Here is a 25,459-nt window from a genome sequence, read left to right as displayed (position 1 = left end):
TGTTTTTTATTTTCCCACCATCGATTTCTTGAATATGCACCCCTTCCGCATTTCTGTATGAACTGTGAATGTAGCAATATGCGTCCCCTTAAATGAAGACAGGTTATGACAGGTGTATAGTGGACGCAACTCGACCCCGATGGTTGACCTTTGCATTATAATACATAATGAGGCACAACCTATTATTGAAAAGGAGTGTACGTAAAACACGAGCTGCACGAGAAAGAGGAAATATAAATTTGTGTGAATATGATAAGTGTACTGGAAGGTTTTAACTGATCAAATGTTAGTATATATACTTTGATACTGTATTGTATACAAACTAATTCCATATAAATATACACGGCCATTGTCCGTAAGTATTGACCTGGCACTCATGAATATTCCGTATATATCCGTAAATCAATTTTCGGTGTCCGAACATAAATAGCGATATAACTAAATATTACATATATCGTTCTTAATTGATAAACTGTCACAAGTGCAGGTAGTTGTACGGACAAAGCGTTTAACTGTCAATACCACAATATCAGGATTGTGGGTTCGAGTCCTACGTCTGGCCATACCTTTTTTTTTCCTCAAATTTTATATGCAGACTTACTACTCATTTGATCAAACGTATCTTGATGTTTATGGTTCATTTATTAAGAGTAATCATATTTTCCCGTTGTAAAAAAGTGGAATAAAATTGTTTTAAAAGTATCTTAGATAAAAAAGACAAATTACCTGTGACCAGCGTTCCAAAAAAAAAGTACCACAAGAGAAAACAACTAAAATTCATAAAATATGATACATAAAATAATGTAAACGATAACAATACAGTACAATAATTGAAAAAAAAGAGATCTATTTAGTAAGTGATTTCGAACCCGTGGTAACTGCATGGAAGTCAGACACCTTACCTCTACGCCAGCGTGTCATCGATTAGCTTTACGTGTTACTTTAGTAATATGGATACTTTCAGGATACTAGTACTGCGTAATCTAACGAAAACGCATGAAAATATTGGCGAAGATTAATGAGTGCCAGGTCAATACTTACGGACAATACCCTAAGCACCCTTGATTTCTATAATAAAATAATCGATATGAATAATCAGCCTAAGGCCAACCATCGCGGTCAAGTTGCGACTACTACACCATGATTTCTTTGTTTTTATTGTCTGTCTTGGTCTCAGGTCCATGATGATATTCAACACGATTGTTAAAAAAAAGAGTTGACTAAAATATTAATGCCATTGCTAAATTGTTAATGGTTTATGATATATGCACTCATATTGCTTATTGATCAAGTTTGAAACTGCTTTCATTTCATGTTATTTTATGATATGCACGGTTTACAACTGAAATTTTAGCAGCATGTATGTTTTTTTGTTGTTTTTTTTTTTTTTTTTTTTTTTTATTATATCTTACTTAAGTACGTTTTTTTTAAAAAAAAATAACTTCTCTTCGGCGATATTTCGCATTTTTTTATCGATTCGCCGTAAAATCACAATCATTCAGTTTTTAGCTCACCTGTTACGTACTGACAAGGTGAGCTTTTGTGACCGCTTCATGTCCGTCGTGCGTCGTGTGTCGTGTGTCAACAATTTGTAAAAAAATCTATTTCTTCAGAACCCTGGGCAGATTTACACAAAACTTCACAGGAATGATCCTTGGCTGGCCCCCTTTCAAAATTGACCAAAGAATTTAATTCTATGCAGAACTCTGGTTGCCATGGCAACCAAAAGGAAAAACTTTGAAAAGTTTCTTGTCAGAAACTGTTAGCCGGATTTCAAAAATATTTTGTAGAAATGATCTCTAGGTGTCCTTCTACCAAAATTGCCTAAGCAATTCTGTTTCGGTAAAAAAACATGGCCGCCAGGGGGCGGGGCTTATTTTCCTATATGGCTAAATTGTAAATTTCCAAAATTTTCTTCTTCAAACCACTGGGCAGATTTACACTAAACTTCACAGAAATGATCCTTGGGTGCCCCCTCCCCCCCCCCCCCCCCCCCCCCCCCCCCCCGCCTATCAAAATTGCCCAAAGAATTGAAATCCATGCAGAACTCTGGTTGCCATGGCAACCAAAAGGAAAAACATTAAAAATATTCTTGTCCAAAACCACAGTAGCTAGGGTTTTTATATTTGGTATGTGGCATCATCTAGAGGTCCTCTAACAAGTTGATTCAGATTATCCCCTAGGGTCAAATATAGCCCCGCTCTGGGGGTCATATGGTTTACATCATGTAGCATCAAATAGTCCTCTACAAAATGTGTTCAAAGTATCCCCCTTGGGTCAAATATGGCCCCGCCCCAGGAGTCACATGGTTTATATAGACTTATATAGGGAAAAACTTTGAAAGTCTTCTTGTCCAAAACCGCAGGGCTTAGGGCTTTGATATTTGGTAAGCATCATCATCTGTTGGTCCTTTACCATGTTTGTTCAGTTTATCCCCATAGGGTCAAATATTGCCCCACCCAGGCCATGGTCACATGGTTTGTATAGACTTGTATAGGAAAAAACTTTTAAAATCTTTTTGTCTGAAACCACAAGACCTAGGCGTTTTGTATGTAGCATTGCCTTATGGTCCTCTACCAAGATTGTTCAAATTATTACCCTGGGGTGAAAAGAGGCCCTTCCCTGGGGGTCCATAGTTTTACATTATATTTATATAGGAGAAACTTTAAAAGTCTTCTGATATGAAACTGGAAGGCCTAGGCTTTTGATATTTGGTATGTTGCATGGCCTAGTGGTCCTCTACACCAAGATTATTCAATTTATGCCCTTAAGTTGAAAAGAGGCCCCACTCAGGGTGTCTGAAGTTTTATATAGACTTATATAGGGAAAAAAAATTCAAAATCTAGGCCGAAGGTCTTTGATATTTGGTATGTATCATTGCCTAGTTGATTTCTAACAAGATTGTTTGAATTATGCCCTGGGGTGAAAAGAGGCCCTGCCCCGACATACTTTCTTGTTGTTTTTTTTAAGATACAGCCTTGAAATTTTGGTGACATGTACAGTTTTGCACACGGATCTTAAAACTGACTTTCAGTGACCATGAATGTGACCTACTGACCTATTTTCTTAATATTTTAGCATCAGTTTGACATTTGATCTATGTGGCTCATATTACTCAGGTGAGCGATCCAGGGTCATAATGACCCTCTTGTTTCCAATTCATGCCTATATTTAACAATAAGGTGCTATTCCCTAACGTGACCATAACGTCACGTACATTACGAACCTTACCAAAAATAATAACTTTAACTACAAATAACATTTCAGATTATTATTTGATAATCGTCATATACGAAGCACTTGCGAGGCACAATATGAAAAATACACAATTTTAACCATATTATTACAACAATTCATAATATTCAATACATTTATACATATAAATTTATGTTTGGCATTAAACATATGCCTAATAACAACATGAAAGCTTATTTCTCTCATAATGCAACTTGTATATATCGATTTACTAATCATTAGTTCATCTATCCTTACTTCACACTGCCAATAACGTCAAAACATTACTTAAATATAAAATTTAACGTGTGAACAGTTACGCCTCGCAAAGCTGAATGACCACTTTTCATAAATTATTACCGTTAATCAATGCGCTATGTATTATAGCGCATAATCAACTGTCCGTGACTATCTTACATATAAGGGAAAATAGTTTTCTTTTAATTCGTAAACTCAAACTCAGAAAACTATATTTCCCTAACGTGACCATAACGTCACGTACATTACGAACCTTACCAAAATAATAACTCTAACTACAAATAACATTTCAGATTATTATTTGATAATCGTCATATACGAAGCACTTGCGAGGCGCAACATGAAGATTAAAGAACGGGATTATAAATTAAATATATGTGATTATATTCTAACACATATGCAAACCGTTACTATTATATTATACAGTAAACAAAACAGAACGGAAATATTTCAATTGCCTTGCAATATTAACTGACTATATACTTTTTATAAGGAAGGATTATATTTACAATCCCAGTGCTCTAGACACTGACAGTCTTTCCTTCAAAGAGTCCTTAATATATCCGTCCTTTGCACTGTCGCTCAACCAACGACCGTGCCTTTTAAATATTCTGTCTTTAATGCCATTTTGTGCCGCAGCAGTAGCCCCTCCTGATCTCAATGAGTGTAAACAATATTTCTTGATATTAGAAACATGAGGTGTCAGTGCCAGTTTAAACTGATCCCGCAGATTTGAATAAGACATCTTTTTATTACACTCTCTACTGATATATCCGCCTTTTACTTTAGATAGATTACAAAACAAATAATCCGTTCCTTTTAAACATGCCCATTGTATTAATTTTTCTACATTTACAACAGGGCACAGTGCAGTACCGGTTCGGGATATCACAATCCAAGCTCCGTCTCTGTATTTATCAGTTTTACTGGTTTCCATGAAAATACCCATGTACTCTTTGTCAAAAACAATATCAGATACTAAAATATTTAAAAGCTCAGAGCTTCTCAAAAATCCTGCAAACGCGATCAAACATGCGCAAATTATTCGCTGATTTTTAGCGTTGTTTTCTTCATAAAGACGTTTATGCAAATCAAACAAAATAGAAATGGTAATTGGTTCTTTTTTGATAACAGGTTTAGCAAGAATTCTTTTTCCAGCTTCCAATACATTTTGGACTAGCTTTGATTCTGTCGGTGACTTAAGATCATATAAATCGTGGAACCATTTGATTCCGTAAAAAGCAGCAATAACAGAACTTGAACCATTGGCACTTTGAATAATTGAACACAAATATAATGATACTGATAAAGGTTTAGCCGGCAAAATATCCCCTCTTCCCAAACCATTACAATAAGCCCATTTTCTCCAACGATCAAAACTGTTCTTATACTTTTGACATGTATTTTCGGCTCTAGATTTCTGCAATAATTCCGGAAGAAGGTCCACCTTGCCCGCCAATACCTCAGGTAATTCTTCGATTTCGTCTTTATGGGCCTGGAAAAATAGATGTAAACAAAAGAACCGAAATTATTCAAAATCAATTATAGAATTATGCTTCGAATAAAATGACTCTTACATTAAACTGTTTGAATTTCGTTGTCAAAACAATTTATACAGTCATCTTAACACAGCCGATGAAACCACCTTTTTATGATTTAAAAACAGACACAGTTATCTCATAACAGGCTTTGCCTCCCTTTTTTAAATATGAACAGACGCAGTCGTCTTATAACAGTCGGTGATGTCACCTTTTTATGAATTTAAAACAGAAGCATTAGTCTCATAACAGCCGGTGATGCCACCTTTTTATGAATTTAAACAGACGCAGCCGGTGATGCCACCTTTTTAAGAATTTAAACAGACGCAGCCGGTGATGCCACCTTTTTATGAGCTTAAACAGGCGCAGCCGGTGATGCCACCTTTTTATGAATTTAAACAGACGCAGCCGGTGATGCCACCTTTTTATGAATTTAAACAGGCGCAGTCGTCTCATAACAGCCGGTGATGCCACCTTTTTATGAATTTAAATAGCGACAGTAGTCTAATGACAGACGGTGATGCCACCTTTTTATGAATTTAAACAGACGTAATAGTCTCATAACAGCCAGTGATGCCACCTTTTTATGAATTTAAACAGACGCAGTCGTCTCATAACAGCCGGTGATGCCACCTTTTTATGAATTTAAACAGACGCAGTCGTCTCATAACAGCCCATGATGTCACCTTTTTATTAATTTAAACAGAGGCAATAGTCTAATGACAGTCATTGATGCCACCTTATAAATTAAACAAACACTGTCGTCTTAAAACGCACAAATGTTGCCACTGTTTTCTACACTTAGTTTAATAAATCAAAATTACAAAAAACAACTCATTATTAGCTCAGCATAAATATATGTGTATTTATATAAACCATTTCAACATTAGCAATATGATAGGATATGTATGCTATCAGCTACTACAAATTTGGGTAGAACAACTCGTACAGTATCAATGTGAATTATCGTTACTCGATTATTTCCCTCTAAAGTCAATATAGAGTGCCAGCATTCTAAAAGCCAAATCAGTATTACCAAAAATACCTGATCCATGTTTACATTTAATATAACACTCTTTTCTCACTGGCAAATCAAACCATGCCAAAATATTTGGAATAAAATTCCCGTTTGGACATATCAATGGCCAAAATATCGCTGATCTCCAAAGAGGTAATACGATAACGCCGTATCCTCTATCCACTTCAATTTTTTTAATCACATTGTATAACACAGATATTGGGGGAACAAACAAGCCTGCATAATCACCCCATGGCTCTGCAAAAGCATCTATTCCCTGACAAGACTCATTCCAAAATCTTGAATAAAACATTGGAAGCTTGGCATTATGAGGCGAAGCAAACCAATCAACCTCCAACCTTAGATGAAAATGATCTTGAATCAAGGTCAACAAATAAAAAGAAATACCCCAATCATCGTAATCAACGATTCGAGACAAATAGTCCGCTCTCTCATTTGAAGTTCGGGGTATCCATTCCATTTCCAAAGAAATAGAATTCCTGAGGCATAAACTAAAAATATCTAAAGCTACACTTTGTAAATCCCTCTTCATTGAACCTTTTTTCACAATCGAGGTAACACCTTGGTTGTCAGAATACCATTTTACTTTTTGACTTGCTAAAATATGAGAAATTGCATGTAATACCCTATATACAGCAACCAACTCCCTCCATGTGGATGATTTTAACCTTTCTTCTTCATTCCACATACCATGAGATGTTCCGTTGATTGTATTTACCTCATAACCTGCATAACCCGAGCTACTAGCGTCTGAAAAAAACAATCTTTGAGCACTTTGTGGACTCAAACATATCCCGTTTATTTAGATAAGTCAAGTTCGACTCCCAAAACCTTAACTGAGTTATACTTTCATCGGACAATGCTATATACGAATCCCAATAAGGCGCCTTGAGAATGTCAATACTTAATGCACGTGTCATTATCTGAGACACGTGACCTGTGACAATGGACATTGATATCAATTGACCAACTATACTAGCCAATTTCCTAGCAGTCACTCTTCTATGAACTTTAATAGACAGCAAAATCTCTGAAATTGTTCGGAAAGCTTTATCTAACCTCCGTTTAGGAATACAAATGATTCCCGAATCAGAATCCAGGACAGTTCCTAGGAATTCTAACTGTTGAACAGGTTCCCATATAGACTTTAAAGCATTTGGAATAAAACCAGATAATAACAAATCTGCTTTTATTTGATTGCCAACATTTCTAGTAATTTCTATTATCTTATCACAAGCATATCCATCATCGAGAAACATTAAAACAGATTTTCCCTCACCTCGCCATTTTGAAATTAAGGGTCTTGTAATTTTGGTAAAAATATAACAAGCGCTTGAAAGCCCAAATGGTAAAACCAAAAATTTATAAAACGTTTGTATTCCGCTCTTATTAGTCCAGGAAAACCCAAGATATTCTGTATGTGGCCTAAAAATCTCAATAAAATGATACGCTGATGTAAGATCAAACTTAATCATGCTGTGACCCTTGTATAAAAACGACAAAGCTGTTTTTATATCTTCGAATCTAACAGATTGCTTCCAAATATGCGAATTTACGTTTCTCAAATCTAAGATGAGTCTTTTCTTATCACTGTTTTGTACAGAAACAGTTAATGGTTCACAATATACGGCTGAACATCACATTTTTCAATCAAACGTCTATCAAGTAAATCTGATATGGCTTCTTCAACAAAATCTGCCTCTAATAAAGAAGACTTATTGTTTCTGCAATGTGTTTTTGGGGGCATTGAAAATAAAGGTATTTTGTATCCATTTTGGATAACATCTAATATAAAGTCATTAGAACCAATGTCTTTCCAAAACTGGATATTTTCTCTTAACCTACCTCGAACTATAATGTGTTTTTGCCCCTGCTCGTACTCGTAATAATCGTGAGTAAATCTATCATAGTCAAATAAATACTCATCTTTTAACAAAGTCCCAACACTCTCATTCTGATTCCCTCCGAACTGGATCCCGGCTGCACCGACTGATTTCTGCACTCGTGGACAGTACCTCCTGATGTGACCACTGTCTCCACAGGCAAAACATGGACCCGGGGCTGCGCCTCTTCCGACTGCCGATCGAAAGCCGGGAGCGTTGCCGACACTGCCGTTGAAGCCTCCGTAACTTCCGTAGCCACGAAAAAGACCTCTCCCATTAGAATGTCCTGTGCTCGAGCCTGCGATGGCTGAGCTCCCCAATGTAAAACGGCTGCTGCCAGACCGACCAATACCAGACCGACCCTTGCTAGAATCTCTCTCTTCTCTTGAGTGCACGACTCTCTGCCTTAATGATTTTACTCTCGTCCTCCGAGTCACTTGCAATGGGATTTGCTTCATATTGTTTAACCGTCTCCCAACCTCCACTCGATGAATCAGCCAACCTTATTAATTTATTTCTTCGTTTTAACTTTTTCTGAAGTTCATCACACAGTTCCTTAGAATATTCCAATTTGTTATTGTTTATACTCCAAGCAACTTGCCCTACTGTGTCCACCAAATCTTCATTAAACTCGAATTGTATCTTATTTCCGTTGTACTTCCACACAATGTCTTTCGCCTTTTTTAACTTTTTTACTTCGCTAGAAACAGAATCTGAATTGCCCTGAACTTCCTCTCTTAAACTCTGAACTTCAAGTCTTTGCTGTCTAATTTCATTCATTAAATCCTTCATCGTTGGATCAGCATTATTTTGCTCGTTTCTATCAGCCATTGCCAGTAAAAAGTATACATGTACATGTAACCGAATAAAATTTAACGTGTGAACAGTTACGCCTCGCAAAGCTGAATGACCACTTTTCATAAATTATTACCGTTAATCAATGCGCTATGTATTATAGCGCATAATCAACTGTCCGTGACTATCTTACATATAAGGGAAAATAGTTTTCTTTTAATTCGTAAACTCAAACTCAGAAAACTATATTTTATTTGTATAAAATAGTCCTTACTCTAGCATAAAGGGATGAATGTTTAATTTCAGGGGAACCTGATTGCAATAGCGATTGTGGAATTTATGACAAAGGTGGCTGGTTTTCTACAGTTTGCGACTACAGGAAGACATTCGTCTGTATGCACACCCCTTCAGGTATACAGCCTAATTGCAAAATAGAGAACAAATAAAACCAATATACGGAAGCCGTGTAGGGCCGCTTTTGAGATTTGTCTTACGAGTGTTTTTGAATTTTGACTAATGGCCTTTAACTTTTGACTTTTACATTATGACTTATGACTTCAGACTTATTTCTGAGAATATTTAAGCACGTGTTCTAAAGGTGAACATTTTCTTGCAAGAAGGGAACTTCGTTGATGTCAGGTATGTAATAAATATTTTAAACACCTAATTCAATCATATATTTTCTGAATTAAAATTATTTCCAACAGTCTACCTCAAATACTCCAGTTTAATGTAGTTTATAACGGGAGAGAGAGCATGCAGGGTGGTAGGTACGTCTGTATTACCAAGGCATGTTCGTTATACATGGTACTAGTAATGATGATCTGTTTGAAGAAGGGTGGAGAAAAGAACTATTATAAGACTATCATAATAAAAGAAATGATACCAGGAGGTCATTAATTTGCTCAAACTGGACATAGGACTAACATATTTTGATCAAAAGATATGTCTAAATGTAGACACATATACACAAATATTTATATATGCATGCTAATTTAACTGTTCGCCATAAACTGTGCATGTTTTTATTTCCTCATGCACTTTTAGCCTATTGGAATTGAATAAATAAACTATCTATCTGTCTTTGCTCCTTCTGGAGATGCAACGATTTCAGGAAATAAAGTTATTCCAGAAACGATCACCATAAGCCTATTGTAACTGTCCACCGGGAAAACAGTTTCTTTGCTTTGATAAAGGTTGCCGTAAAATTGTGAACCAGGCTAACAAATATGAAATTATCAGATCGGCCTAGTTAACCCATTCTCTGTTCATACGTACCTCGAAATGAATTTATATTCTTTGAAAATTACAGGCTCCTGTGATAACTGATTTATTGCGTAGCTCTACGAGCCTTGTTATTGGATTCATCTGAGAACAATAGTCCTTGCAGATTATAATTTGAGGTCTTTTGCAACAGTATATAAAATGTTGTTTTATTATGCGTTATATCAGAGTTACTGTGAAGTCCATTGATCACATTTTTCCTTCACCCTTTGGACGTTCATAAATGCAAACATTTTATATATCTATCATTCTGTTAGATGACTGAAGTTTCTTTTACAGTCAAAATAATAAGAACAATAATAAATACTTGCAATCATAGCAGCCATGTTGAATTTCAAAATAACGGTTGTTATAATCTACGTAAGATAGTTTATGGCATATATATAGCAAGTTTTTAATATATTTTAGAAACAAACTTTTAAATTGCAGTCTGAGCTGTAAATCTTTAAAAGCATTTTATCACAGTTTCCATTTCAGTAGTCAAAGAGAATTTCAAAATGGGGCCAGACAAATTTAGAATCTACCTTCTCAAGTAAATATCGCAAATCCACTTTTTGACAATGTGCCCAAAAGTATAAATCCAGTGGTAGTGATTACCGATACTAAGTACTGAGCACTCGACCTAACGGTCTCGTGCAGGTTAAATCTAAATCCTTGTCATAAATATATTATAACCATCTATGACAGACATGACTACGCTCATTATGAAAAGTTTTATAAAACTGTTGCATTTTTATTGATCCGACGCGGCATTGTATTTTCTTAATGGTCAGTGAAGAGGAAATCCCAACGTTTTAATTTGAAACGGCGGAATAGAATATACACTCCTCAAGAAAGAAATACTAGCACTGATCAATGGATAGAGTATCGTACAATGTGGCACCGTTGAATACTTGATTATAACATGTTCTTGCAATCGATAGATCCAGGAGGTGTTGAACTGCAAAGTGCACATCATCTTCGCCGTTGCCTGTACACTGCCAATGGACCTAATTGTAAATAACATATAGATGGCTAGGACAAATTAATGCCATATTGATTTTTAGCTCACCTGTCACGAATTGACAAGGTGAGCTATTGTGACCGCTTGATGTCCGTCGTGCGTCTTGCCTAGTGCGTCGTGCGTAGTGCGTCGTGCGTCGTCCGTCAACAATTTCTAAAAAAAGTCTCCTTCTTGAAAACCACTGGGCAGAATTACACCAAACTTCACAGGAATTATCCTTGGGTGGCCCCCTTTCAAAATTATTCAAAGGATTGAATTCCATGCAGAACTCTGGTTGCCATGGCAACCGAAGGAAAAACTTTAAAAATCTTCTTGTCCAAAACCACAAGGCCTAGGGCTTTGATATCTAATGTGTAGTATCATCTAGTGGTACTCTATCAAAATTGTTCAAATTATCTCCCTAGGATCAAATATGGCCCCGCCCCGGCGGTCACATGGTTTATACAGACTTATATAGGGAAAACTTTGAAAATCTTCTTGTACAAAACCACATGGCCTAAGGCTTTGATATTTTGAATGTAGCATCATCTAGTGGTCCTCTACCAAGGTTGTTCAAATTATCCTCCTAGGGTCAAATGTGGCCCCGCCCCAGGGGTCCCAAGTTTTATATAGACATATTGGAAAAAAAGTTTAAAAATCTTCTTGTCTGAAACCACAACACTTAGACCTTTGATATTTGGTTTGTAGCATTGTCTTATGGTCCTCAACCAAAATTTTTCAAATTGTACCCCTTGGATGAAAAGAGGCCCTGCCCTGGGGGTCCCAAGTTTAATATAGACTTATATAGGAAAAAGCTTTAAAATTCTTCTTGTCTGAAACCATACGACCTACGCTGATATTTGGTGTGATGCATTGTCTAGTAGTCCTCTACCAAAATTATTCAAATTATGCCCCTGGAGTTAAAAGATGCCCCGCCCTGGGGTCACTTAGTTATTATGTGAGTTATATAGGAAAAATACTTAAAAAATCATCTGATCCTATTTCCAAGACTGTTAAATTATAATTACCTTATGACCCCAAGTAATATGATGTCACTTGACTGTGACCTTGGCCTACTGACCTACTTTCTTGTATTTTAAGATACAGCCTTGAAATTTTGATGACATAACACAGTTTTGCACACAAATCGTAAAACTGAATTTCATTGACCATGAATTTGACCTACTGACTTTCTTAATATTTCATCATCAGTTTGACATTTGAAACATGTAGCTCATATTACTCAGGTGAGCGATCCAGGGTCATCATGACCCTCTTGTTTATTCATGTCGCGGTGGATGAGTTTAGTAAAAATGATATGGTTAGAAGTTTTGGACTCAAATTATGACCCACATTTAACTGCAAGATACTATTTAGATGCGTTGAATGAACTTAAAAAGGTCCCTCGAACACTACGTTCTGATGCTGGCACCGAAACGCTTATCAGCGCGCTGAGCAGTGATAGAGTACGTTACGACAACACAGAATCCACTTGTGGATGTACTTTTCCAAAGATTTAGGCGTTACAAAGACGTTGAATGATCTGGATGCAATACAATATGGGAACTTAAGTTTTTGCTTTATGAATCTCATACAAACCGACTTAGACAGGATTGCACAGCAATGGAACGTTCACGAAATTACGAAATAATCCAGTTCGTCATTACTGTCGGAAAAGCTGACACTATGGTCTTTATATTTGATCTGTTTTAAGCCAACGACTACGGCGCTGCAATAGACTTCAGTGTGATAAAAGTTTGCAAATACGTGTATTCATTTTAAAATGATACTGTGTGGAAATCACAAACTTTTTAAGCCAGTTATACAGCGGCCATTTGTCGCTGAGTCAGCACAGCAGCTGCTTATTGAGTTAAACAATGTAATTTTGAGAAAAGATAAAACGTAATACGTCCAAATATCTACGAGGCGATGAAAACTGAGAAAAAAAACACACGGTCTTTAATGTCTTGAAAGTATATAAGAATATTTCACTGGTTGCTGTGAAAGTTGGGAATATCCGGCACGAGGGTAACTCGTGTGTCGGGTATTCCCATCTTTACCCGCTGCAAGTGATTGATTCTTTGTTTCTTTGCATGCCTTATTCTTCAGTTTGTAGAAGATATCTTCGTTTTTCTTTAAGGCGCTATTTTTTATATAGTAGCGTATGAATTTACGCATTTATTCATAAATTATAGCACGTGAGTGTTCTTGATTAAGATAATTTTTTCTAGCACCGGAAAAGCACGGGAAAATCCTGTCCGACATGCAAGAAAAGGTTTTCCCGTAGGAATTAAAGAAGTGTTGTCATATTTGCAAAACCTGTTGCGGATTTTCAGAGAAAATTGGAAAGACTAAACTGATTTCTTACAGACGTCATGTTTGTCTTCCAAACTTTCTCTACAGTTGTGAACAGCTTTCTCTTAGGTTAAAGAAGGTTTGTTTAAGGTTATCTTATCGAACTTACTTTTCATATCCCGACAAACATTTTTTCGTGAAACTAGCAATATTTAGCATTTAGATTTTGTCCAAACTTTAGTAAATAGGCTTTTCTTTAAAACGCTCAAAGTATATTCCTATCTTTGACAAAGTAACGGACATTTATAAAACTACAAAGCATGCACTGAATTATTTACACACAACGTATTGACAATTTTAACTGAGAGAGTAACCAATAGAAAACCTTTCTAAGGTTTCATGGTTGATCACTCATTATATGCATATATATACAACTATGATATTAAACACAACTTGTTTGATGTGTCTTGATTAAAGTTGTATATTTCAGTTCATCAGATGAAAGCTCAGGGGCAGCTTTTAGTATATCCTTCGGTCGTTGTCTGTATTCAATTGTCTGTCCACAGTCACTTCAAAAGATATCATCTCTGGAATCACTGTGTAAGTTTAAAGTAAAATTCGCCGGAATGGTCCTTCGGTGATCCGTTAAGAAAATTATTCAAATATTTTTGTTATCACATATTTGATTGCCTCGCTACTAAAAGCAACTTGAACGAACTGCCCAGAGGTAAGATAATTAGTTTACCCGATCATTTAGTAGACCGCTAACCTTATCAGTTTGGTCAAATCACGACCTCCGTGTTAATACTGTTACTGCCAATATGCACACGTGTTGTAAAATGTACCGTTGAATTAACGGTAGAAGAACTGGCAGCTGGTTTCCAGTGCTTTTACCGTAAACTGTTAAGGTCAAAAAATGCAGTTCAAGAAAAAAATCATTACTCATAAGTTAACAGGAAGAGACAAAAGCCATAAGTGAAAAGTCGTAAGGTAAAAGTCGTTAAGTGACAAATCTAAGTGACAAGTCATAAGACAAAAGGCATAAGTGACAAATCATAAGGCAAAAGACATAAGCGAAAAAATCATAAAAACAAAAATATAAGTGACAAGTCATAAGAATAGTTGAAGGGTGGATTTCTAGAAGAGAAACTTAACTCCCCAAATCGCCTGCGCCCAAATTTCAATAGAACAGAATATCAGAAATTTGTGGAAGTCCGTCCAATGGCATATCAGAAACAGCTACAGTCGAGACTGCCTTAACGACCCCCTGAATTTAGCGACTCCCTGTCATATGCGACCCTATTTTATGCTCCGGACGCAATTTACTATTAAACGAGTCTGAATTTAGCAACCCCCTGCCTTACGCGACAAGCGACTGTGAAATCAGGCTCCCGAATCGATTGTTAGACCGTTTTCAGCGACTTTGAGACGCTCCCTCGCTAGATTTTACACGACAGAGTTACCGTTCGTTATCTCGCGTGAAGTTGTTTGAGGCGAGAACTTATTTTTTTACAAAAAATGGCCGATGAAAAACATAAAAAAGAACTGTTTTGACATAAGAACAGCGTGTTAAGGCACTTGAATTGCTCGATTGGGGGAAAACCAGCGTATAAAGTCGCTGAAGAATTCGGAGTCGGTGCATAAATTAACAATGTTCCTGGTGAAACAAAAAGATGACGGTATTTAACAGGAAACGACGAAGTAAACACGGTTTAAAGATGCAGTCAATAAACGAATAAATGCCAATGAACCATTATTTCAAATCTATATTTTATCAATATGCAATTAAAGAAATAGTATCTAAACATGTTTTCACTCCTACCTTAAAAGATTTTTTATTTTTATTTTGTTGGGTTTAACGTCGCACCGACACAATTTTAGGTCATATGGCGACTTTCCAGCTTTTTAATGGTGGAGGAAGACCCCAGGTGCCCCTCCGTGCACTATTTCATCACGAGCGGGCACCTGGGTAGAACCACCGACCTTCCGTAAGCCACCTACCTTAAAAGAGGCCTATATATAAGCATCCGATATACATGTACTTTAATTGGAAACATATATGAAACCAGCGTCATCTAGTTAAGTGAGACTGTTTTAAGAGACTCCCTGTCATATGTGACCTTTTTTGCTGCTTCCCGAAGTCGGTCTCTTAAAACAGTCTCGACTGTATACCATCTGAAATTTGAAGAATCAAGGGCAATACTTCTAATACAAATCACTTAGGTAAAACATGCATACGATCTGCACAACTACTCTAGGCACTGATTACTCTTGTAAGGTTTGGTGAAATTCCACAATACGGCACCTAATAAATAGCCTATATATCATAACATCGGACGAATCAAGGACAAGAACTCCCCTTAAATTATTGAAGCAGGACATGCCTAAGATATGCAAAACTAGGCTTGACACTGAATACTCATCGAAACTTGGCTTTAATCAACCCAGGTGTGTAAGAGAATTAGCGCGGACAAATGTCATCCATCCATCCATCGATCCAGACAGACAGATACCAGAAAATAAAAAAAATTCCTTCCTTAAAACATGGTAGTGAGGTGGGGGAGAGGGACATGAAAACCTGCTTTTTACTTTGAAAACCATATTTTCCATCCAGTCCCTATGCAATACCTATTTCTTGTACAAAGGCGAAACCACCACAAAACATATAAGAAAAGGAAACGAAGAGAAAACAGAAAGATAGAAATAAACAAGGGCTGGAGACAAAAAAAATGACGTAAGGCACAAACATAAATATAGGGGAATTAAATGAGTTCTGCATTGGAGGTCACTTGCAAACTCAGTCAGTCACCACTAAGAATGTGAGTCGGCTAACAGTGCAGCAACTTCTCACTTCTTTGAATTCCGAGCATTTAAAAACCGAACAGTAAAATATTTCTTGGCAATAAGATTTTGGTTCTTTCCAAAATAAGTCACTTGTCATATCAAACCCAGGTCACTAGGTCAAATAATAGAAAAGAAAGTGTGGAAGCCATTTTTTCATTAAATCGTAACGAAACCTTAAGGTACAAAATCTGGGTCATCTGCGACCAAGAACTGGATATTTACAGGTCAAGTAATAGAAACAGGCTGCATAACATTGCCCTCGGCAGGGAAGTCGACAGCATTATGTTTTGTAAGAACTTCCAAGAATAGTAACAACGACTCGTGGTTCTCAATAGGCTAATTTGAAACAAAAAACCTATAAAGAATGTAGAATCATTGACAATTTTGACGTCAATCTGACGTTATATTGTGGTATAGGTTTGTGGCGTTGAAATTGCAGATCAAACTGTGGCTTTGCTCTTAAATAATTATGACTTCTCCAACCGTTTGATCTGTTGAGTATCTTATAGCAAACTCAATATACCCTCTGATATCCTTAATCTAGCTTTATTCCCGACGTACGAGGGTAGTTCATTTAATTCCCGGACGACCGCTCTAAATTTCAAGAATATCACTCAATTGTACTGAAATTGTACAAAAAGCGAAAATTTTATATTGTGAATATGTGTAGAAAATATAAAAACAGAACCTTCGACAGGTTTGAAGTTATAGTAACTAAAGCAACCAAAGGAACGTCGATCCGGCCCACGCCGTAATTTTCTTGATATTCTTAAAGTTTAATACTCTAAAATTCGGAAATGTATACATGTTTGAGCGGGGAAACTTCAGACGACGCTATAAATTCATTGATGTAATTGCCTGTACAAAACTGACGTCATCAATGCACTTGTTGTTAACGTTTATAGATTTTACTGCCATCGTGCGTACTTGTAATTTTTATCAAATGGAATGTATTATTATTTATTATTTCTTACAAACCAATAGTCGTATCACATTTAAATTTTGCACATTAATACAAATATGATTGAAGTATAATATGCTTGTGTTATTATTTCTTAATATCATATTGTTATAGCGGTCGTCCGGAAATTAAATGAACAACCCTCGTGCCTACATGTATTATTTATTATTACAAATACTTAGTAGTAGTTTCTTGACGAATTTATGTATAATGTATTCTAAAAATTACATTGTTTAACTGAGTACACAGCTGTGTCCAATGTCCAGTGTCCAATGGCATATCGTGGGCTGAGCGCGAAATTATTGTAACTGTATATAAATAAAGAACAAGATACAATAGTTTCGCGCTCAGCTATCGATATGTATATCTGGCTTCAAAAGATGTGTATATTCTATGAATTCCTTGCAGTGTCTTTTTTCGGACGCGAATACATGTCTTTTAAAAAACCGTTTACGTGTCTTAACTTTAACAGGTCTGGTATATTAAGATTGTGTCAGGTTTTCCACCAGAAACAGGAATTTGATTGTTATCTTATCTCGTGAACGTTCCATTGCTGTGCAATCCTGTCTAAGTCGGTTTTTGTGAGATTAATAAAGCAAAATTTTAAGTTCTCACATTGTATTACGTCCAGTTCATTAAACGTCCCTTTATTGTCGTAACGTACTCCACCACTTCTCAATGCGCTGATTTGATGTGAGTTTTCGGTGCCAGCATCAGAACGTAGTGTTCGGGGGACATTTTTTTTATGTTCATTCAATACATCTACATAGAATCTTGCAATTAAGTGTGATCATTATTTGAGTCCAAAACTTCTAACCATATCAATTTTCTACTAAACGCATCCGTTGCGCAATATATACAAAATTCATATGGCTTTAACTTGTTGGGGCTATCTATATGCATATATAAATTTGGGTCCTTTGGCAGAGTACACGCGCTGGTGAAGACGATGTGATTTTTGAAGTTCAACATCAACTGGATCAAGCGCTTTCACGATCGCCATGACGTCTTCCCGTTTGCTTTACATATTGAGATGAAGAATTCACCGGCGCCACATTGAACGATAACTTATACTTAGTATTTCGTTGTTTATAACATCATCCATATTCTCTAAAGGAGTATATTTATTCCGCCGTTTTCAAATTAGCTGTTGAATTGGAAACTGTGATAGAAATTTTCTAATAAACTTCAGGACTAGCTTATAAGCATGCAATTTAAAAGTGTTTTTTTTTTTTAGATATTCTCAAAACTTGCCACAAGTATGCGATAAACTGTCTTGCTTAGCTTATAACGGCCGTCATTTTGGAATTTAAAATGGCCGCTATGAGAGCAAGCATTTCTTATTGTTCTTATTATTTAGACTGAAAAAGAAACAGAATGATAGATATGAAAATGTCTGTATTTATGAATTTTAAAATGGCTGCAGCATGGGTTAGGAAAAAGTGTTATAAATGGACTTCACAGCTTCCTTTATATAACACATAATTAAAGCAACATTTCACAAACTATTGTAAAACATCTGAAATAAAAAAATTTGCTAGCCTGTTTTTACTTTGAAAGTTCAGAATGTTACGTCAACCTTTACGCAGAGCAAAGAAACTATTTTCCGGGTTGGCAGTTACAATGGACTGATCTAAAACTGTCAATCATTAATGTTAGCATAAAACATACTGTCCAATCGGTACTGTCAAATACGATTGACCTAGTTTACACAATAGACCACGTGAGTTTTGTTTGTGATAAATTGCGTTTTATTCGACCTGGCGGGGATGAGTTAATCTCTGACTTATGCAAATAATGGTAATCGCAAAAAAAGACGAGCAAAATAGGTAGAGCAATGTAATTATTTAGTGTAACCAACGACTAAATTTCAACGCTACATTGGTTACATTTACTACATACCCTGCGTAATAATGTAGTGGACCGTCGCGAGACCCAGCCCCGCCAGGTCAAATAAAATGCACTACACCGCTTGTGAGCACTTAACCTTGGTATGAATAAAAAAGCAATAGAGAGAGGTGTAAGATGACATTAAGCGACAAAAAACGAAACTGTGCATAAGCTTATAAGATCGTTTCTGGAACAGTATACTTCCTGAAATCTTGGCATCTTCAGTCGGTGATAGGTAGGCACAAACATACCCATTGATTGAAATATGTTAGTCCTATATCCAATTATCTCCTGGCATCATTTCTTTTATTTATAATATTTTTAATAAATAATAAAGTTTTATAATAGATCTTCTCTGCACCCTTCATCAACCAGCCCATTTACCCCTCCACCCATGTCATCTCCCCAGTTATAAACAACATCAAATACAAAGGGTCTGGAGTATTTAAAATATTTATTACATATCTGAGATCAATGAAGTTGCCTTCTTGCAAGAAAATGTTCAGCTTCTTGAATATGTGCTGAAATAGCTCAGAAAAAAGCCAAAGTCGTAAGTGATATTGTAAAAGTCAGAAGTCATATGTTAAAGTCAAAAACACCCCTAAGTCAAAACTCAAAAGTGGGCCTTCAAGGCTTCTGTAACAATAGAATATTGTTTTTTACCTTTTCATATGACATTCCAACTTACACGAGAACTAAATGTTCTTGGTAATTTTTGCGCAAAGCGCTCCAACGTCTTTCATAGTGTGCTCAAACAAACACTTGCGCAAAGCAATCAAGCGTCATTTGCACAAGTACGCATGATTACCTATGCACAGAGGACTCTGGCAAACTCTTGCACAAAATGCTCGAGATCTGAAACGCAGCTTTGCATAAACTACACAAAACGATCTCAGTATCTTGTATATATGACAATCAGAATGACATCAAAATCGGCTAAGATTTTTATCATGGCTTACCGACATGATCCCGGCATTAAACAGAATTAAAGTGGTCCTTGCATAATCTTAATGCTATGGCAACAGAAAGCAACGTAAAAATAATGTGTATGAATTATCAATATAACTTTAGTTTATGATTTGAGCAACGTCATAACTTAAATTCTGCTCTTTCACAACATACTCATAATTGTAACAATTTCTTTAAAGATTTCTGCCATTTTTACAAACAATGATTTTTGAGTAGTTTGCAATATTAAATACAAGTATGTGTAAATATAATATTATAATCTTTTATTGCGAAATCTTTTTCTTGATATTTCAGAACGTACAACATGTGCCGACCAGTCTAGCCACTGTGAAGCTTTCATTCGCGCTACACCGGATCTTTGCGTACTACAGACCGACTTCGCTTATGCCAATTGTCCCTACTCATGCGGCCTTTGTAAAACAGGTCAACAAATATTTGCATTGTCTTGTACTAATAAATGTTATATGTTCGTATATTCTAGAAAATGATGAAACATAATTTACTGCATTTTTAAGTTATACCGTTGATTTTATTTAACATCTTTTAGTATTAACTGAACAAAACTGTCCAAGTTAGTCTTCATAATCTTTTTAGCTCACATGAGCTCGAAGCACAACAGAAAGGAAAAAATTATAATTCGCCTTGTCCAAAACCGTAAGGCGTAGAGCTCCGATATTTGGCATGTGACATCATCTAAAGGTCCTCTATATAGTTTGTTCAAACTATGTTCCTGGGGTGAAAAGAGGCCCCGCCCCGGGGGTCACAAGTTTTACATAGACTTATATAGAAAAAACTTTAAAAATCTTCTTGGCTGAAACCACAAGACCTAGGTATGTGATATTTGGTATGTAGCATTGCCTTGTGGTTCTCTACAAAGATCGTTCAAATTATTACCCTGGAGTGAAAAGAGGCGCCGCCCCGGGGGTCCGAATTTTTACATAGACTTATATAGGAAAAATCTTCTTGTCTGAAACTGCAAGACCTAGACTTTTAATATTTGGTGTGTTGCATTTCCAGCATTGTTCAAATTATGCCTCTGAGATGAAAAGAGGCCCCACCCAGGTGGTCCCAAGTTTTACTTAAAGGTGGTTAATCACAGCTAAGCAAAATTTAGTGACATTTTTTACTTTTTGTATATTCTGTTAGAGATTTATTTAAAAAACAAAAATACCAATTACTTAGAGTTAGATCCCTTTTAGAAAAATATAGTTTATTGATTTTCATAAAAATTTGTAATTACTCCCCTTTAATATGAAAATATTTAAAATGCTTGGTATTTCTTTTTATTTCCATATAATTCCGAGTTTTACATTCGCATTGGATAGATATACCAAATATTTAACAATCTGAATCAAAAGGTGGGTTTTAAAATGCATGTAGCTTCTGAATTTCATTTTTTTCCATTCTATCTTGGTTGCGCAACCAAGATAGGCAAAGGGAGGTAATAATAATTTTTCAAACTTGCATTTCTAATGAATTCAATCTATTTTATTTTATTTTGTTGGGTTTAACGTCGCACCGACACAATTTTAGGTCATATGGCGACTTTCCAGCTTTAATGGTGGAGGAAGACCCCAGGTGCCCCTCCGTGCACAATTTCATCACGAGCGGGCACCTGGGTAGAACCACCGACCTTCCGTAAGCCAGCTGGATGGCTAATTCAATCTATATATGTAATTGTTAATGCAATTATTTTACGAATATAATACAATATATCGATTAGTTATACATTTTCTTAGGTAAAGTATGTTTATCACATTTATACTTATGATAAAATAACTCGATCTTGGTTGAGCAACTGCAATAGGAAAACCAATTATTAAAAATATCTCCAGTGAAAACCTAACTTGTATTAAGCGCTAACTGAACATAAATGAGTGTAAATGATCAGATGTTAAAGTTAAAAACAAATCCGTTACTTAGCCAAAATCTGATTATCCACCTTTAAACTAATATAGGGGGAAAAAACTTAAAAATCATCTTGCCTGAAACCACAAGACCTAGGCCTTTGATATTTGTTATGTAGCATTTTCTTGTGGTCCTCTACCACTAGATTGATCAAATTATTATTCAGTGGGGAGGGTGGGGGGTTTATAGGCCCTGCCAAGGGGTTACAAGTTTTACATAGACTTATACAGGATTTTTTTTAATCTTCTTGTCTGAAAGTTCAATGCCTAGGCCTTTAATAATTAGTATGTAGAATTGCCTAGTGGTTTTCTAACAAGAGTGTTCAAATTATGCCCATGGGGGAAAAGAGGGCCTGTCCCGGGGGTTATTTGTTACATGAGTTATATAGTAAAAAGTACTTAAAAATTATCTGACCATATTTTCTAGACTGTTTAATAATAATTACCTGATGACCCAAAGTAATAAGAGGTCACTTGACTTTGACCTTGATCTACTGACCTACTTTTTTGTTTTTTTTAAATAGACAGCCTTGAAATTAGGATGACATATACAGTTTCGCAAAACTGACTTTCCATGACCATAAAAGTGACTTACTGGCCTACTTTATATATATTTTAGCATCAGTTTGACATTTTGAACATGTAGCTCTCAATACTGAGGTGAGCGATCCAGGGTTATCATGACCCTCTTGTTTTTTGTTGGGTTTGACATCGCACCAACACAATAATAGGCCATATGGCAACTTCAAGCTTTTGGTAGTGAGGGAAGACCCCAGGTGCCCCTCCCTCGTGCATTTTTTCATAACGGGGGGAAACCTTGGTACATGCGTAAGAATCGACATAAAAGAATACTTAAAAAGTCGGTTATTTTTTACACGAAACATTACCTTCGGCGGAGGGATGGCAATGCTACATATAAACCTTTTGGACATTTTCTGTTCTTTCTGCAGTTTATTGTCTTGTCACGTTTTTTCCAGTAAACTCAACGGCTCTTTGTGAGACGCCCTCTTCTATTTGAGATATCATACTGTTTCTTTATTATGAATAAGCATTTCACTGATAACCATAGTATTAGTTTTCAAGTTACTATGATTTAGATATTCACTCCCGATATGGCCCGTATGTTAGCCTGTTTTATTTATATATATATGAGCCATGCTATGAGAAAACCAACATAGTGGCTTTGCGACCAGCATGGATCCAGACCAGCCTGCACATCCGCCCAGTCTGGTCAGGATCCATACTGTTCGCTAACAGTTTCTGTAATTCTTATAGACTTTGAAAGCGAACAGCATGGATCCTGACCAGACTGCGCGGATGCGCAGGCTGGTCTTGATCCATGCTGGTGGCAAAGCCACTATGTTGATTTTCTCATGGCATGGCTCATCTCTGTTTACTACTTCAGAACAAACAACTTCAAAATCCACGTCTAATTCAACGTCGACATCAACTTTGTGTAGTGATCCTGGTGTACCTGCAAATACCCAGCTGCTATCTAGCGCTGGAGACATCACTGTGGGTCAGATATACAAGTACCAATGCAATAACGGTACCGCACTTTCAAGTGGAGATTTGATCAGGGCGTGTTTGATAACTGGACAACTTACAGGCAGTGCACCTTCATGCGATCGTAAGTGTATTCATTATTTGCCTAAGTGTGTTGCACGTTCCGATTTCAGACTGTTTATATAGATATATGAACGCATAAATTTGATTTCTTTCATGAAAATTATTTTTAGAAGCACGTGAAGATTTCCAACAATAATGCGATATGCTAGTTCCACTTGTGCTACGGATATATACAGCAGTTGTGATGTATACATATTTTAGCGTTAATTTAAAACATTACAAAGAATGATATGATTCATTTTCTGTGCCAGGTATTCAGTAAGTGAAACGCATACTTCAGAAGTAATCCCTTTGAAACTGAAAGTCGCATTGTACATCGTTTTGAAAGAACGAAGACATCTGCTGCATCTAATTATGTCCGTTTTCCCTCTGCGACCACTTGTTTTGTTACTTTTTCAGCTGATTCAACTGTTGAACAACCAGTTAATAACATCAGTATAAGACGCCGTGACGAACATGGTAGCAGCGGATATGTTTATACTACTACAAATCAAGACTTCAAGATCACAAAGTCTGGAAAATTAACAAAATGGCGATTTTACAGTTCTCATAATGGCAGCATATCTCTACAAGTGTGGCGGTTTGCTTCCGGCGTAACGTGAGTTTTGCTTTATCGTGACACTTAATCTAACGCCACCATTTTTGTATTTTGATAAAAGGAAGTCGATCAATTAATACTGTATGTGGCCTGTAGAACATGTAACCTATGTAAACATCTAATAAAAAGATTTATTTTGTTCTATTTTATATCATACTCAATTACTTGTCAATTATTATTGCAATTCGAGTTACGTTGTTATACGTTTTAACCATATATTTACAGTTTTATACAGAACAGCCTTATAAAATGTTTCCCTGCCTTGTATGGAAAGAAATTCGCATTAATTGGTCATCCATTTTTACAGATCAAGTGGACATTTTATTGGAGAAAACACGGTGAACCGAACGGGAGACGACAGAGTAAGGACCATTGAAATTCCAGAGGCTCAGCAAATAAGCGTTCAGGATGGTGACGTCATCGCCGTACATTATCCAGGAAGTAGCGCCGCTGGTATTCCTTTTACTCGATGCAGCTTGGACTGGGAGCCATCAAAGAACAATCAGCTGAAAGGTCCAGAGATAGAGCCGTCGTCACTGGTCGAGGGAAAAAATTATACATTTAGTGCCGATGGATATGACTGCAAAACCTGGTCGTTGAACGCTTTTATAAAATAAGAAAATAGTTCGGAACAGATAGTAGGTGTGACACTTGTATGAAACGGAAAAGATAGTGACTAAATAAAAGTATACATTGAAAAGATTAGAAACAGTGTTGTCTTCTTTTCAGAACCCCTTTTCTATCTTTTACTGTGTTCATGTGCGTATGTCAGCACTGCCGGCAATGCTGAAACCAACAGAAATAATATTTAAAAAAAGAAGAGAACGAAACGCACTAATTTTCTTAGTAACATCATTCATATTCGATTCATATTACTATTAGAATAGTTCTGCAGAAACCGGAAGTAATGGCATAATGTCATTTAACGTAGAACAAAGCTTAGACTCGGTATACGAATAATAATATTGTTGTACGAATTTAGGGCAATCCGCACGTGAATTTAATTAATGTATGAAAATTTTCATTAGAATCTACATTGCGGAAGATAACCTGTTAATGAAAATGTTATTGAAATTGTGATTTTCCCATAGACGCCCAATATGAAAATTTGTGACGTCAACAATTTTCACATAATCCAAGAATAACGTGATTAATGGATTTGTCAGACTCCAAACAGGTTCATGCACGTATAAACCGTATAAACGCACAAGACATAACATTATATCATTAATTTTGCAAAAGGATAACTTTTAAGACCCGTATGTAATTACATTAGAAGCCGTATGACTCTGGTTTATAGTAAGAGTTTACATAAATATAAACCGCCCCGTCAATTGACATTTACATGATGCT

The 25,459-nt window shown here is 36.2% G+C and overlaps 1 protein-coding gene across 2 annotated transcripts in view; it reads left to right on the top strand.

The window, feature by feature from the left end:
* LOC123551856 (uncharacterized) overlaps positions 1-24,801 on the top strand; it is a 144,207-nt gene extending 119,406 nt beyond the window's left edge. For both annotated transcript variants that reach the window (XM_045341090.2, XM_045341092.2), the window contains exons 24-28: positions 9,054-9,158; positions 20,267-20,395; positions 23,285-23,509; positions 23,908-24,106; positions 24,414-24,801. In XM_045341090.2, coding sequence (XP_045197025.2) covers positions 9,054-9,158; positions 20,267-20,395; positions 23,285-23,509; positions 23,908-24,106; positions 24,414-24,723 — 968 coding nt within the window. In that variant the 3' untranslated portion in view covers positions 24,724-24,801. The remainder of the gene's footprint in view (positions 1-9,053; positions 9,159-20,266; positions 20,396-23,284; positions 23,510-23,907; positions 24,107-24,413) is intronic.
* Positions 24,802-25,459: the final 658 nt, after the last annotated feature.

Source organism: Mercenaria mercenaria, chromosome 4 (genome assembly GCF_021730395.1).
Source record: "Mercenaria mercenaria strain notata chromosome 4, MADL_Memer_1, whole genome shotgun sequence".
NCBI lineage: Eukaryota > Metazoa > Mollusca > Bivalvia > Venerida > Veneridae > Mercenaria > Mercenaria mercenaria.
Note: the sequence above shows the minus strand (reverse complement) of the source record. Positions and strands in the feature narration are given on the sequence as shown.